Below are 16810 nucleotides of genomic sequence, written 5' to 3'. Positions count from 1 at the left end.
TATACTCAGACATGAGTCCCTTTCTCACTGCTCCATCAGGATTCAAGCAAGCCGGGCCGAAGACGGCTGAAATGCCAGAAACCGGTCCCCGGTAGCTTGTCTCCTTTCTGGTGAAGAATTGGCTTGGTAGTTTAGTCTGCCCTGTTCCCATGATGCACTGGGCCAGGGACAGACTGATTTGCATATAGCCAGGTTCTGAGCTGGGATGGGGCAGTGAGATAAATAACGGTGATGGATCAAGCCCTGATCTTTGGACTGGGTAAGAGTGGTCTGCTCAATTCAGACACTCTGTTCATCACCACCCCCCTTTTCTTAGTAGGATCTATGGCTTCCCCAGATATTAAGAAGGCATACTTTAGCCGATGATCCTATGCGAATACCGGTGACTTCACTGATGCATGTTATTACCGCACAAAATATGAAAAAAGTCCCTACTTGACCACATTTCCTAATGCACCACCACATGTCCTCTGTTTCCCCGTGTAGTGCAGGAAATGTCGACCCTGTGCGGATCAGTCCTGTTTGATCTAGTCTTCTGCTATGAAATTTTTTAAAGGGTTACAACATATGTTTCATCTCTCTCCCATAGTGGGGCCGTAACTTTGTCCTCACCTTTCTAATGTGCACTCCATTTGAGCTGCTTCACGGCGGTCCCTTTTTGCTCCTCACCTTCAAGACAATGTTCCTGGTCTACATAACATTGGCATGGTGAGTGAGCTTCAAGCTTTGTATGTCATCCCACCGTACGCCACCTTCTTCGCAGACAAACTGACTCTGCAGGCTTGGGCATGGTTTCTGCCAAAGGTTGTGACACCATTCCATGTCAGATAAAATATCACTCTACTGGTGTTTTATGCTCCACCTCACCCCTTTAAGGAGGAGGAGCGACTTCATCGTTCAGACCCTGTAGAGAGCACTGATCATCTACTTAGATGATACCAAAAACCACCGGGGGGGACTGTTCAATCTTTGTTGAGTTTTGTGGGGGTAAAAATAGGCAAAGCTGTGCAGATGCGAACTACCTCCCACTGCATCGTGCTGAGAACCATCTCCCCAGTGGTTCCTCCTTTAGGGTGGAGGAGTGTCGCCCAACCTGCTGCGAGCGCAGCAGCTGCAGCAAAAAAGTTAATTAAATAAGATGGCAATGGATATTACCATTTAAGTTCACTTCGAGTATGAGGGCGGGCCATTTCAACTTGCAGAAAGTTGCCTAAAGTGCGCATGCCGGGTTGGCCTGCTGTCTTGCGATGGCCAGCCTTACATGTGCACATCAGACTGCTGCAACCTGTGAGCTGTATAACAGCTGTCACTGCAGACACAGGCTCCTAGTCTGAAAAGGAGCGCTGCCTTAGTTTGCTCTGACCAATCATGGCACTACTCTCATGCTTAAAACTGCATGAGTGTTAAGTTTTAACGGGGTGACTGAGGTAAAACTGCCAGACCTGGGTCTGTTATGCAGTACAGTATAGATCTGGTTGTGGTAGCAAATTGTACTACAGCTTGATAGCACAAAAGGATTCACCACTCATTTTTAGGCCGAGGACTATCGGTTCTGCCGTAAGGCAAAAACCGGAAGTCGGAGATTTAATGATTCTTAGAGTGCTGCATTTATCCCTCCCTCTTTTTGCTCGTTCTCCATTGGCTGGCTTCCTAAACGGAGGTCAGCCATTGGAGGAGAGAACCGTCTCTCAGAATAGGCTCCGTCTTTTTCGGATTTGGGGGCGTGTTCCTTGCTGTTCTTTCCACTTTTTTCCACGCCTGTTTTGAACAGCAAGAACACGCCCCCAAATCAGAAAAATCTTGGAGCTTGCAGCTGCCATTTTTGCCCAGAGTCTCTGCCGGTGAGGATCGTCGTTCAGCCTGCTCCAGCCTCGCAACCCTTCCCTCCTCTGTTGCGCTCTCGCCTCCCCCCCCCCCCTCCCTCCGCCGCAGCTCTCCTCCGTCGTACTCTGCCGTTTGTTTGCCTGTCATCCCTGTGTGTGTGTGTGTGTATATCGTCGTTGAGCCTGCTCCAGCCTCGCAACCCTTCCCCCTCCCCTCCTCCGTCGTGCTCTCGCCCCCCTCCCTCCCTCTGCCGCAGCTCTCCTCCGTCGTGCTCTGCCGCTCCCCCGGGCTCCCACCCCTCCCTCCCGCCGCTGCAAAAGCCTTGTTTAACAAGTGTGGTGTTGTCCTCCTAATTGTGAGGTAACCGTGAAACTGGATTCGAAGTTTTCATTTTAAGGCCTCCCTATCGGCTACTGTGGAAAGTACAGCGCCTCACCACACGCAAGACACGTGAAAGTAAATGCAACCGCGATACATCTACAGAGGCAAGGACGGTGAAATGCGAAGATCGGGGCTCGGATTAAGGTTAAAACCAGGGGCGTAGCTTGTTTTTTTCTTCTGCTCTGCGTGCGCGCATGTTGGCTCCCGGGCAAAGCTCGTTTCCAGGTCCGTCCTCATTCGCTCATTCCACAGCTAACGTGCACTGTTTCCCCCCTGCCCTTTCAGTGGCGTCACTTGTGAAATTACGAAAAGAGCGTGAAGACATGCTGCACACTTCTAGCGTGGGCGCTACCAAACTGGCCTGTGCTCGCTCTCAGGTGTACACCAAGCTGCATTATGGGTAGCCCTCCTGTTTTATTTGCATTGAGGCAGCAGAGTATACACGTATGAGTTCGTATTCTTCTACGTTATTTTGACAACGACAACATTTAAAAGATTGACTTAACACCTGTCTGTCTGCCCACCTCGCCCAGAGTATGGCCCAGCACAGCACATCTATTGGCGATCACCAGTGTGTACCCGACGAAGCTGGCTGGGTAAAGGATTCATTCACACTTTGTTAAATACCCCTTTCCCTCTTCTTTTAGAGGTTTTTTTTTTCCAGAGTTTTATATAGCGCGAACTAGACCCGTCCCGAACTGAACCGGGTATCAGAGCGCTTTACATAGCACCAGTTACGTTACATAAGGACACACATTCATTTTGTTAAGCACGGGGAGATTAAGTGATTTGCCCAGAATCACAGGACGTTTTGGCGACATTACCGAGACTCGAACCCAGTTCCCCAGGTCCGAGAATAGAATGAGCCAAGCCATGCACTTTAGAAAACAATCTCTAATGGGGATGTTTCGAAACGTCACACTTTTCTTTGAGGGTTTTAGAGGAGGAGAACATGTTTAAACAAACATTGGCAAAAACAATAGTTCGGGTTTCAAGCGGGATAGTCAGACACAAGGGAAGGTGCAGCAAGAGCGGACACAAAGGGCTGTCCTTGTAAAGTAGTCCCTCGTGTAGTCCAAGCCACGCACTTGGGTGGAGGTGGAAGGATTCAGCCAAATAGCAACCAGTCCAGGGACAGTTAACATCTGCTAATGGGCAGCAGCGCGTGAACCATGAAGCCATTCGCCACAGTTCCCTTGATCTCACGCAACACAGGCAAATAAATACACCTAATCACTACTTCAGTCGGCTCGTCTGTGCACGCCCAGAGATCCCAGAAACTGCTGAGTTTCAATCAAACACTATGTGCAAAGCGGAATGCTGCGCTTCCACCTGCCACGTGCTCTCGACCACTGCCTGCACAAACGCAACGGTGCCCTGGCTGAAACTCGCCTTAACAGTAAGCTCAGGATTTACTACAGGAAACGCGTGAAGCAAAGTAAATACGTGCCAGGCATACCTGCACAAATGGCTCCTTGCCCGCCCCTGCACAGTAGATAATTTTGAGGTTGATGGGGGTGTAGTTTACACATAGGTCTCTCTGCTAATGCAATAGGTAACACATATCCAAAATATTACGCTAATGCCAACAGAAATTACAATGCCATATTTAGGGTAAAAAAAAACAATACCACCAATAGCTCTACCTATAATATTGCCGAGACCATTGCATTGTAAATGCTTGTTTATATAATGCTCTAGTCCTATTTAATTCCAAGTTTGACAGGCATTAAATGCGTAATAATTTCAAAGCATTAGATGGCAACACAGTTGCTCCAAAATATAGCAGTAAAATTATTATTTACAGTGCTCTTGTTTTGGGGGAAGAAGAGGGTGTAGGATAGAGGGTGGTGAGTCAGTGAGTGAAGGACAGGGAAAAGGTATGGTGTCATATATACATCATTTACACATGAAGTAGAACCTTTCCAAACATAGGTCAACTGTTCCTGTGTCTAGACATAGCTCCATTGTACATGTTAACCGTCACAATGTATCCATTGAGCTTGTTATGGAGGTTGTATGTTGTCTACTTTTCGACCCCAGGATTGGAGGGTAACTTGTGTCCTCGCGTTGGGGTCTTCTTCAGGACAAGAAGAGCGGTGAAGAGCACTTGTGGGAGAGGCACAGTGAGTGGGCGTCCAAGAAGGAACAGAGCTTGTGTGTAGCTCTGTGTAGAGAGTGTTGGTGTGTGAGGGCATCAATCTTTCACAAAGGGGAATGGATCCAACCAAAATCTCATCCATGGCTGTATGCCGCGAGAAAATCTAAATAAAATATAAAAAATGAGTGGTGAATGCTTTTGTGCCATCAAGCTGTATTACAATTTGCTACCACAACCAGATCTATACTGTACTTTAAAACTGCATGAGAGCAGCTCCAGTATTGGTTAGGTTTGTTGGCTCTTCTTCTCTTCACTAAAGTCACCAACCTCTGTGGTGGTTTTCTGAGAACAGTCAACAGTGGCTTCTCTGAAGACACCAATCACCAGTCACAGAAACAGGCATCAGTTAGTACTTCTGTTGTTATCACGTCACAGTTTCCATGGCATGTATTCATTAGCCGTGAGCCCTAAGACCTGCTGCAGCTGTTGATTCACATCACCACTTTCAGATGTCACTAACCGCCTCTGCATCTCCCTCTGGATCGTGCTATGCATTGAGATCCAATACGCATTGTCCAGAAAGCTGCCTCCGGGAGGATTATGTGCTCATTCTACCAGCGTTGGCACGCAAAGTCCCTGTCCTAGACATTTGCCAGGTGGCTACGAGGGAGTCCCTCTATATATTCATGAAGCACTATTGCCTGGACGGTCAGGTCATTCGAGAAAGGAATTTTGCCTGCTCAGTTCTACAGGATTATCTGGTTTGAGTCAATTCATGGCCCACCTCCAATGGGATAATGGTTTGAAAGGTGATTAATTTTAGGCTTTAAATCTCTTCATCAGAAGAGCAAGTTACTTACCCTTGGTAATGCTCTTTCTGGTAGAGACTCTATGTAGCCACAGAATCCTCCATCCAAAGCGCCGAGATACCCTCATGGGTGATACAGGCCTATACAAATTAATAAATATCAAATATATATCAATTCTCACCGACCCTCCTATCCTCCCCGTTCTGTAATTGGACTTTATTGATTTAAAAGTTCTCAAGTCCACGAATCCGCACACTGGTCATGCCAGTGTGCTTTTGGGGCTCTGCGTCTGGGGGTACGGACAGTCTCGAAAGCAACGTCCGTGCGTTGGAGTAGTGCCTATGTAGACTCCACACGTCATTTCCATAGCGAAACAGCATTGGTGCAGAACCTCAGGACACCACCTTACGGTGCTCCGAGCTACTACGGAAATGTCCCTGGCTCCAGTCTGATGGCTGGGGAATATTCAAAAGGTGAAGAATCTGTGGCTAGATTAAAGTCTCTACCAGAAAGTGCAATATCCAATATGAGACACTTGTTCTACCTGTCAGGTGTTTGTATTAGCCGACAGCAAGACTGCATCAAAGGTAAGACTCCTTGATGCCTCAGGCTTAACCTTGCTTGCAGGGCCCAGTCGTGGAGCTGTTTGTAGGTCCTTTTTGTCTTGGGTGAAGTCTTGTTTAATTTGCTCAAAAGATTCAATTCTACCCTTACTGGATGCTTCGTGTCTGGACACTGGACCTTCTTCCACTCATCCATTCCCAAATGCCTCATTTATTAAATGCAGCATTCCTTTGTTTTTATTTCGCGATTTCATCTGCTGTTTCTTTTTTGTATTAAAAAAACGAAACAAAAGAGGTGGCCCCATCGATAGTTGTGATGGCTTTAAAGGAAGTGTATGATGCGGTGGAAAAATCTCTGCTTCTGTACTTTCAGCGCTGACAAGTTCTGATAGAGCTAATGTGAGACCCCTCGTTTTGGAAGATATCCTTTTTCCGGGCTGCTTCTGTCATTTTTTTTTTTTTCTTTTACTTGGAAATTATGGATGCTTGGTCAGAATGTCCACTGGTATGGTGCCATGTTTCCACGGTTCTACTGTCCTGCTGCCATCTAGAGTTCTAGGTCTTTAGACTTATGTGCACCCAGTCGTGCCCTGGATATGCATTTGAAATACATCTCAATAACTGTGCCTTATGCTCCAAGTGGTGCTCCTCTGATGCTCAATTTCTCCCAGAGAATGATGTTCTTTTCCTGCTACACTATCATTTCATGATGTAGGAATTTTAGTTCCATGCATCTGCCATCTGTGAAGTCTTCCAAGTGTGAGTCTCAATGCGTCCCGGACATTTTCACGACTTCTACCTCAGGGCGACAATATCATCTTTGAGTCCCCAGAGCAGTTCCATTGGTGCAACATGACTGCTGTTGTAGATGTTGGGGAGGGGGGTTCTGTCTGTCTTGACTCAGAAGTCCAGCCTTACAGGTTATCATTTGTTGTCCCCATCATCTTGTCGTTCTTGCAGGATAAGGAACTCGTGAAGACATCATAGCAAGTAGATGCTGTTCTAACTCACTCTGCTTCCTAGCTGCCTGTCTGCTCCTGCTTTGCACTAGCCTCTTGTGCCTCCTGTAGTAATCACTGCCACCCTTAGGATAGGTGTTGTTTCAGTCTTCGATCTGATCACTGCCTGCACCACCAGATCCACACTGCTATCTATATTGGCTACCCATCTACGACTAACCTCTGCTCTTCGCCATTGGAGCCCTTTCTAGTCCAATCTGCTGGTGAAATGTGGACCATGGGCATCGCTTTCCTTTTTCTCCTGGCACACAATGCTAGCTCTCGGCTGCCAGATATGCTGTAGTTAATGCCCACCACATCACTGGAACTTCAGTGTCCAGTGTTACATGGTCTTTGCCAATGATCTAATGGGATTAGTTGTCCAGCGAGGTTGGACTAGCCCACATGTCCCTAGGTCCTTCTCATATCTTTCCCTGCTTCTCCATCATCACGACTCCCATAGCCCTTCCGCATACAATCTCTCCCCTTGGGACCCTCTTAGTACTAGTGGGCACCCCAAATTTGGTTCTTGTCCTTGCAATCCAGACTGCACTCTTAACTGTGCAGGACTTGTCTACTCACTATCTTTCAGCAGGGGATGCCGCACCAGGGCCCACACTGTATGCCTCCATGTTGCCAAATGGCCCCCCTTTGAGTGTGGCATTCAACTACACCTCACTGCTCCTGCTTGGTTTCATAGAGCTTTGCACTTGTCAAAAAGGCACCACATTTTTGATACCCAACTGGTGCTGCCTCCTGCCGCCCCCATGTGGACAGGGAGTGGATATCCATGCATTCTCCTCGCCTCTCAAATATGACCTCTGCCCTGTGCCTGAATGGCTCTCAGTCACAGTGGTGGCTTTTGTTGTCTTCCAGCGGCCATCTTTCCCTTCCTCCACAGGGTGCTCTACTCCTTGAACTCTCCGATCTGTGCTGCCCCTCGCATTATTTTGTAATGGCCCCTCCCACTCTGACATCTCACGTCCTATGTCTCAGTTGTGGTTCCCCCTTCTGCTACCTCAGGTGAGTGGGGTAATGGAGTGATTCTACTAGATCAGGGCTCAGGGGACACCGGTTGGCTCCCAGCAATCTATACTGTTTCCACCACCATGCCTGCCCAGGCCACCGCCCCTGAACATTCGTTTTATACTCCGAAGCCTCCCTGTACTGCTCTAGTTTTTCCAAAAGTTGCAGGATAGTGCATTGCATTTGTGGTTTCTCTGTGAGTGCAAATAGAAGCTTGTTGTACACCCAAGGTAACCTGGAATGGCATGGACACTGCTAATTTGCCCTAGCTTCACTATGGAGCTTGATGTGACATAATTATTCATTTCTGAAGTCCCCTTTCATCCCTTTCAAGTGCTTGTTTATTTTGTATGTAGTCCATTGCAAGGCTTTTTCTATCTCCCCTAACAAGTTGGTGGTCCTTTAGAAACCATTCATCCAACCTCCAAGGGTGTCTGGATACTACAGCTTGTAGATGTCACATTTAAGTGCATTGGCCTATAATGGGAAAGGGTTATACCCATTTTGAGTGTATAGCTTATTAGAAAGTATCCAGGTCTGGTTTATATCTTGTAAATAGTGGATTAAAATATAAAATAAATGTCTTTCCAATGTGTGGTCATGTAATTGTCAAGAAGACCTACAGAGTTTAAAAATTCCTTCAGCTCTACCGCTTAGTTGTAACTCCAGAGACTTCTATCAATCAATCAATCAAGACATTTGTATAGCGCGCTACTCACCCGGACGGTCTCAAGGCGCTTGGGGAGGGGGGTCCGCTACTGCTCGAACAGCCAGGTCTTGAGTTGCTTCCTGAAGGCGAGGTGGTCTTGGGTCAGGCGGAGGTGGATGGGGAGGGAGTTCCACGTCTTGGCAGCCAGGTAGGAGAAGGATCTTCCTCCCGTTGTGGCTCTTCGGATGCGGGGGACGGCGGCGAGGGCGTGGCTGGTTGAACGTAGCTGGCGGGTGGGAGTGTAGAAGGTCAGGCGGTAGTTGAGGTATCTTGGGCCTTGGTTTTGGAGAGCTTTGTGTGCGTGGGTGAGGAGACGGAACGGGATTCTCTTGCTGACGGGGAGCCAGTGCAGGTTTCTCAGGTGTTTGGGGATGTGGCTGTGTTGGGGAACGTCCAGGATGAGGCGTGCTGAGGCATTCTGAATGCGCTGGAGTCTTTTCTGGAGTTTGGTTGTGGTTCCGGCGTAGAGGGAGTTGCCGTAGTCCAGTCGGCTGGTGATGAGGGCCTGGGTGACCGTCTTCCTGGTTTCAGTGGAGATCCACCGCAAGATCTTACGTAGCATGCGAAGGATGTTGAAGCATGAAGAGTAGACTGCGTTGACTTGTCTGGTCATGGAGAGGGAGGAGTCCAGGATGAATCCCAGGTTGCGTGCGTGGTCTGTTGGTTTGGGTGCGCTGCCCAGGGCGGGGGGCCACCAGGAGTCGTCCCAGGCAGAGGGCGAAGATCCTAGGATGAGGACTTCCGTCTTATCGGAGTTCAGTTTCAGGCGGCTGTTCCTCATCCACTCGGCTACGTCTTTTATTCCTTCGTGTAGGTTGGTTTTGGCGGTGGCGGGTCGTTGGTGAGGGAAAGGATCAGCTGGGTGTCGTCGGCGTAGGAGATGATGTTGAGGCTGTGTTGGCGTGCGATGGCCGCCAGGGGGCTCATGTATATGTTGAACAGCGTGGGGCTGAGTAATGATCCTTGTGGTACGCCGCAGATGACTTCGGTGGCCTCGGATCTGAACGGGGGGAGGCGGACTCTCTCTGTGTTCTTCCGGCGAGGAAGGAGATGATCCACTCCAGTGCCTTCTCCTGGATTCCGATGTTGTTGAGGCGCTCCACTAGGGTGCGGTGGCAGACAGTGTCGAACGCCGCGGAGAAACATTAGGTGCATGTACCATTCATCATCTGGAGTAAACCCTCAAGTGAATTTCACACTCCTTGAAGGCGTCCCAGCACAATTCCAGAAGAACTATATGTACAGCTCATTGACAATACATTTGGTAAAGTTTCACTTTCAAGTGTAAAATAAATAATTTTCTGTCTGGCCTGGATACTTTCAAACATGCCTACCAGTCAATTGACTTTCTCATCTATCTTCTCTCTGTACCGTATTCCAGTAGTCATCCTCTCTTTTCCAAAGACCAATTAAGCAGGACACGTTTTTTTCCTATGATCTGACTTTCAGGTTGTGGCTCACTGAATTGCTTAGATCATGCAGGATATTTTCTTTCACTTTTTCATTGTCTCTTCCTGACCAAGAGGCTCAAGTTGTTTCTCTATCTTCCCCGTAGCAGTCTTCAGTGTTTTGCTTGTCCAAGCGTTTGAACATTTTAAGATTATTCCGCAGTGTCTTTGTGATGGTAACTGTCTCATCTGATTCTTTTTAAAATGGTGCCAGACAGGCGTTTGTTCTTGTCGCCCAAGTTGTTTAACGTCATGTGCTTTGTATGTTCAAATGTTTTAACCTCATTGAGTCATTTTGTAGTGCATTACTTGCCCTTTTTTGAAAACCGCAATCTGAAGTGATTGGCCCAAAGCATCGGCTCCTTGTTAAAAAAAATTATAATAATATTGTAACTGGTTTACAATATCTGCTTTTGTTAGTAGGTATGGATCCAGATCCAGGTAAGGCTGTATTTTAAGGCCATTGTATTGTACTCTGCTGTCTTCACACACTGTCCATAATTTGCTTTATGTCCTTAAAGGAATTAATCCTTGTCTGGTGGTGCTCAACAGTGGGAGGGAATGGTTTTGGAGGAAGGGGGGTGGGGTTCATTGTAGAGATCCTATGTGTATAGTATAATCTGATGCCATTTAAATAGCAAAAAGTTCAAAGATTATCATGGCTAGTGTTACCTTCTGCCCCTGTGCGAATTTCTCTAATGCGAATAGTGTAACACTTTGACCTGTGTTTTAGATTCTCCCACCTGAACTTTATTTTGCATTCCCAGCATTATTAGTGTGAACCAAATCTGCTCCTTCTATGCTGATGTTTCATTTACTATTTTATCAAAATCACTGATTCTCTCTCCTAGCTCTTTGATTTTTCCATGTATCTCTTGTCTACATTTCATCAAATCAAATGGAGCCTATTTTGTCTTTGATTTCTTTGAGAACTCCTTCTACATAGCCTCTAGTAATTTAGACCATCTTCTTTCTGGAAACAAGATTTTTGAGGACCTCACAATGGAGTGTGCATAGAATTTACACATGCCTTGCATTTTATTACAGCCATAGTTATCTTGCCTTTTAACGGATGGGTATCTTTCCATTTTTCCTCCGGCAATGGCTGTTCACTTTGAGCTGCATGTAATTCTTTCTTTCCCGAGAATTTCCAGACAACATAAAACAGGATACAAACGGATTTGTTAAAACATAAATCGATAACCAATAATCACCTAACTAGTCCAGAATAACCATAACTCTGCTACCCGCAAACTGATCCAGTGGGTTACCAGCCTCTTATACTCAAACACCAAATACTCGCCTGGGTCCATAAACACCCACACACACAGACTACTAATTACCGGTGGGGGTCAATTTTTATAAATGCTTTTTATGAGATTAGTTACCTGTCAAAATGTAACTAATCTTTCACTGATCAAAAATATCTTTCCTCTGGTCAATGGACCTATTAGTTGGAACTAGTTGATGGTGAACTGACATTTAAACGTTATATTTCTTACCCTATTTAAAATAACCACAGACTCGGGAAAAGTTTTAAATGTTTATTTAGTAAATTCATATGAGACAAAAACAAATTACAGTATGATCTCCACTTTCTCCAAAGAAAGAAGAATCGATTATTTCATTAATCAGTCACCTAAATTAGAACGAAGTTTCACAATGACAGTACTCAGGAAAAAGAGGATAGAGAGAGCAGTACAATGACCTACTACACCGAATTATATTTACCTAGAATAGTGTGGAAACCAACCCCTTAGCCAAGGAGTTGGAAGGGTCCCCTGGGAAAGATCGGGTGACAAAAACCTCAGGACAGGATTCTGGACAGGATTGGTGACCTTCTAGATCCAACGCTTGCACCGCACCCCTCTGACACTATCTTCCTCCTCGTTTCTTCCTCGATCTTCTTCTAATCAATTACCTCCTCGATTCTTCCACGATCATCTTCAAATTATTTTGGATTTAAAATTCTAAGTCTGAAAATTGGTTCTTCTTCAGTATTCACTCAGCTCTCGGACAGCATCCCGGTCTCTCAGCATTCTGGTCTCTTGAGCAGAACCCCCTCTCTAACTAGACTACTTCAATTATACCTTTCTAATGGCATGTACCACCCCTTAATGTTTTAACTTCATGAAAATCCTAATTTTGATTGGACAGGCAAAGGGGAGTTAACATCACACCATGCTAAGTTTGAATAATTTTCTTTAGTTCTTTGTTTTATGTTCCCGCCCATCAATTTGTTTCTCCAAGCTTTATTTCCCACCTGTATTTACATTTTTATCAACAACAATGTATACATATTACGGTTGTCAATTGAGTGTGCAGGATGTCCCGCAGGTTCCCAGGACATGTACCAAAAACGACCTTTGACGAGTTTCAAGATTTGTCATCATGGCGTCTGACTTGGCATCACTGCGCCTGCGTGAGGAGTCACGTGTAGTGTAGACTTTAGCATCGTTCAGAGGCCCAAATACGAACTAATAGAGAGGTCAAAAGTAAACGTATTAATTTCGAAATAAAATGATTTCACTGTATACCACCTATCTCTACTCTAATCCCATTTACTTATAAGGACTCTCCCCTCATTAGCATTTAGTAAATAGATCGTTTTAGTTTCAGCAAAGCAGATGCTTAGCATGTGAGCTTCCAAGCGGCCATTTTAGATGCATTTGTGCAGAGGCAGAATTTTCCCTCCAAGCGTAAAGACGTCATTCTGCGTAGATGCAGTTGACTCATGCGAAGTACAGTTTCCCACGTTAGCAGCCATTTTGAGTTCCACTCTGGTTATTTGTTAGTAAAACACATATGCAAGCTTCATCCAGCTAAAAATATATGTAATATGGTGCATAGTAGTTACACAATGCATTATTAATACAAAGTTGCAGGTTTATATGAGAGGATTATTGCATCCAAGCAAATCTCTTTTATTTTAGTCCTTGCTCCATCAACACTTTCCACTCTTTTTACAACATTATTTTGTGTATCTATCAAATGCAAAAATCTGGTCTGTCTTTAGTCAGAACTTTATCTTCCAAAAATATTCCAATTAGAGTTTGAAAAAGAGTAAGCTTTTGATGTGCTGTGGGTACTGTGAGCTTCTTTGCATTCCAACGGCTGGCAGACTGGGAATGTCATATTGGTATAGAGAGAAGAAACTCGCATATTCTTTCTAGGGATATATCTCTTGTCTATAGCCTGCATTATTGACAACTGGCATTTATAACTGATGCCATTCAGCCTGAAATAGAAATGTCAAAATGAATTATCATTGCTATTGCTGGTGTAAAAAGATTGTTTTGTTGTTCTCTCGTGCTTATCTCAGACCTATTTATTTAGGCATGGCTGACTTTCGGGAGGTCTTTGCAAAAGCAAAGCACATAGCTGTCATCACCGGGGCTGGCGTCAGTGCTGAGAGCGGAGTACCCACCTTCAGAGGACCTGGAGGCTACTGGAGAAAATGGCAAGCCCAGGTAGGTACATTATTGTCACTGCTACCACTTTAGTTGTAGTTCTGTTGTCTTTTCTTGTCATGCGTTATGCTAATCTTCCTCTTCCATCAGTGGCCGTTCATGCAATATGTGGCGCCAAATAATAAGAATGACTGTAAACAAATCAAAAGCCAGATGGACTTTGTTGACCTTCCCAACTTTCCCCAACCGCACTGCAAGAATCCTATAATTTTAGATTCATAGTAATGTTCAGTTTGTATCCTTGTGTCCAGGCCCTGCTGTGGTGCCAGAAAGATTTCTGTTCTAAAGTACTTACTTATCAAGTGTGCTTGAATCATTGTATTTAGAAGCTTCCAAATAGGTCTCTTAGAAGGCAATTCTAGCCCTTAACTTCCTTGTTGCTAAGAAGGCTGCTCTAGCTCGAAATCCACCTATTTTTGTAGTTTTAAACGATTAGCTCACATAGTAGTATATGTTACATTCAGTGAGCAGTGATAGTCACTGGCTCTAAATTGTTTGGGCAGGGGGTTCAACTTTTTTCCTGGTCTAGAGAAAGGGGCGTTTTACCTTGCAGCCTGTCATCATAGTGTCCTTCACTCTGATAAAAATATTTTTGACTATGCATTTCACCAATGATGCCCGTTGACTGACAAAGGGTAAACCACAGAAAACCACTGTTTATCCTTAAGTTTAACTACGGGGTATGATGGCTTGAAGAAGCCATCATACCCCGCACACTCCAGTTTGTAAAATATCTTCTCTTGGGGGACTTCAATATCCATATGGATATCCCGGACTGCAGTGAGGCCATTAGATTTGGTGAAACCTTATCAATGGCCCATCTTAAACATTGGGTGGAGACTCCAACGCACGTGGGTGGCCATGTCCTTGATCTAGTCTGCTCCAATTTTGACATCATTATGGAGCGGCCAGAACCTATGACCTGGACCGACCATGGACTGATTAGATTTTCCTGGACACTGGCTACTGACTCTGGATTAATGTCAACTCATCCTCAGGCCCATCAGCAACGTATCAATGTTGCATCCCTTTCCGAATTCCTCTCTGGCTGCCAGTCGTCGCCGACCACGGAAATCAATGCAGCGGTCGATGCTTTTAATACCTGGGTGGCGAACGGCTCAGCAGTTTCCTTGCAGAATAATCGCATCTGCCGACCTCGCTTCTCGCCTTCCCAGCCCTGGTTTACCCATGAGCTACGGGAGCAGAAGTTGAAGTGTAATAAACTGGAGAGGGCATGGAGGCATGACTATTCTCCTGAGGCTAAGAAGCTGCTGCGCTGCTCCCAAAAGGAATACTACAACGAAATTAAGGCGGCCAAAAGTAGCTACTATGCTGGACGTATTGAAAAAGCCAGCAATAATAGTAAAGAAATTTTTGCCATAGTCCTGAGTTTTCTTTCTCCTAGAGCCGCGCTACCTACTCTACCTTCTTCCAATCAATGGTGCGAAGAGCTTTCAATTTTCTTCTCCGAAAAGATTCTAAAGATCCAGCAGGATCTCCAGACTGCTTTGAACAAGTCCCAGACATCCATTTCATTGCCCATATTGACAGCTGTTCCGATGGAGGGTCTGTTTACATCCTTCTCCCCAGCTTCCGAGTTGGATGTTCTGACAATCTTGTCTGCCCTTAAATCTGGATCGCCCTCCGACCCCTGCCCTGCTAGAGTTTTGGGGGGGGGTGTCGTCTATAGTCTGCCAGGAGGTAACTAGGATTGTTAATCTATCTCTCTGTTCGGCTTCCGTGCCTCTGAGTTGGAAGCAAGCCAAGCTCCTCCCGCTATTGAAAAAGTCCGGCCCGGCCTGTGCCCTCCAGCTATCGGCCCATATCTCTACTGCCAGCCCTGGCTAAAACATGTGAAAAGATTGTTTTTAGACAACTCGAAGGGTTCATTGAGTCCTCTCACGCGCTCCATCCTGCCCAATCGGGGTTTAGAGCGGCCTACAGCACCGAAACGGCATTAATCGAGGTTTCGGAGGCTATTCGGGAGTGCCTGGATGGAGGTGGCAGGGCGGTTCTGATTTTGTTAGACCTCTCTGCCGCCTTCGATACGGTGCCCCATTCGATGCTTCTGGCCAGATTGGCTGCCATCGGTATCTCAGGCCGAGCTCTGGACTGGTTGACCTCGTTTTTGAAAGACAGATCACAGCAAGTGTGGATGCCCCACTATGCATCCAAGGCTAAGGAACTAACCACAGGAGTCCCGCAGGGGTCTACCTTAAGCCCTCTGCTTTTTAATGTTTATGTGACCCCCCTGGTCTATCTAGCTGAGCAGTTGGGTGCCAAAATAATGGCATATGCTGACGATACCCAGCTGCTCTTCACTTGGCCAAAAAACCACTTAGACCCCTTGACCGTCCAGAGCTGTTTGTAGCGAGTTTTCTGTTGGCTGGCATTGGCCCAACTTAAGTGTAACGAGGAGAAGACAGAGATCCTCCTCTATGGGTCTTTCCCGGATAATTTCAGGGAGCAAATCTGGCCCTCTGATCTACCCTGTCCGAACTCAATAGGAGGCCCTGTAAAGAACTTGGGTGTCTGGTTCGGGCAGGACTTAAAGTTCGGGGAGCATATTAAGAAATTAACCGGTACTTGCTATGCCACTCTAAAGGCCCTCAGAAGGTTTTTCCCCTTCATCCCTGGTGAGGCTAGAGAGACTGTGCTAAGAGCGCTGATCTTGTCACGCTTGGATTACGCAAATGCACTCTTTAGCGGCCTACCAGACTATATGGTCCATCGACTCCAGGTGATTCAAAACTCGGCAGTCAGACTGATGTTTCAATTACCTAGGAGATCCAGTGTTCGTGTACATCTGCGCAGTCTTCATTGGTTACCTGTTGCTAACCGAATTCTGTTTAAAATTCTGGTCCTGGCCTATCGTGCTATCCATCAGTTGGGTCCAGTATATCTGCGGAATAGATTCGCTCTTTATGCTCCTAATCGGGCTCTCCGTTCCGCCAACCTGTGTCAGATGGTTCAGCCCAAGTTCAAGCTTTCAAGAACAGGAGGCAAATCCATTTCTGTCAAGGCAGCCAGAGCATGGAATGCTCTTCCCCTGGTCCTTCGTACTGCTCCCTCACTTTCTCAGTTTAAGAAGGGACTCAAAACCCATCTGTTTAATATCACTTTGTAATCTCTCTGTTTGTTATGTTGGCTGCTCCTTTTTCTTTTTTTACTCACCGCGCCAGGATACTCTTGAGTAATAGAGCGCGTAATAAAAGGTTTTATAACATAACATAACATAACATTGTTGTTTTGCTCACATAGGTGCCCGCTTGAAAAAGGTTTAGCATCTGCCCTCTTGCTGACACTTTATTTTGTTGATCGCTAAATGAAATAAGAAAACTTGTGGAATGGCTGGGAATTCGTCTGGAAATTGAGAGTATGGTGTTTGTGTCTTGACTAATGAGGAATGAGTTGGAGAAAGTTTACTAATTTGAAAGATGCAAATCACAATCCCTACAGTGGTAACACTAAATTTCACACC

The 16810-nt window shown here is 45.9% G+C and overlaps 1 protein-coding gene across 4 annotated transcripts in view; it reads left to right on the top strand.

Annotated features, from left to right (window-relative positions):
• SIRT5 (sirtuin 5) overlaps window positions 1-16810 on the top strand; it is a 165147-nt gene that overhangs the window by 35874 nt on the left and 112463 nt on the right. For 2 of the 4 annotated variants that reach the window (XM_086965094.1, XM_086965093.1), the window contains exon 3: window positions 13196-13329. In XM_086965094.1, the coding sequence (XP_086821220.1) occupies window positions 13196-13329 (134 nt within the window). Of the gene's footprint in view, window positions 1-13181; window positions 13330-16810 lie in introns of all 4 variants that reach the window. The other 2 variants (XM_086965096.1, XM_086965095.1) reach the window with 1 other exon arrangement.

Source organism: Lissotriton vulgaris, chromosome 4_1 (genome assembly GCF_964263255.1).
Source record: "Lissotriton vulgaris chromosome 4_1, aLisVul1.2, whole genome shotgun sequence".
Classification (NCBI taxonomy): domain Eukaryota; kingdom Metazoa; phylum Chordata; class Amphibia; order Caudata; family Salamandridae; genus Lissotriton; species Lissotriton vulgaris.
The sequence above is the reverse complement of the archived record's forward strand: the minus strand, read 5'-3'. Positions and strand labels throughout refer to the sequence as shown.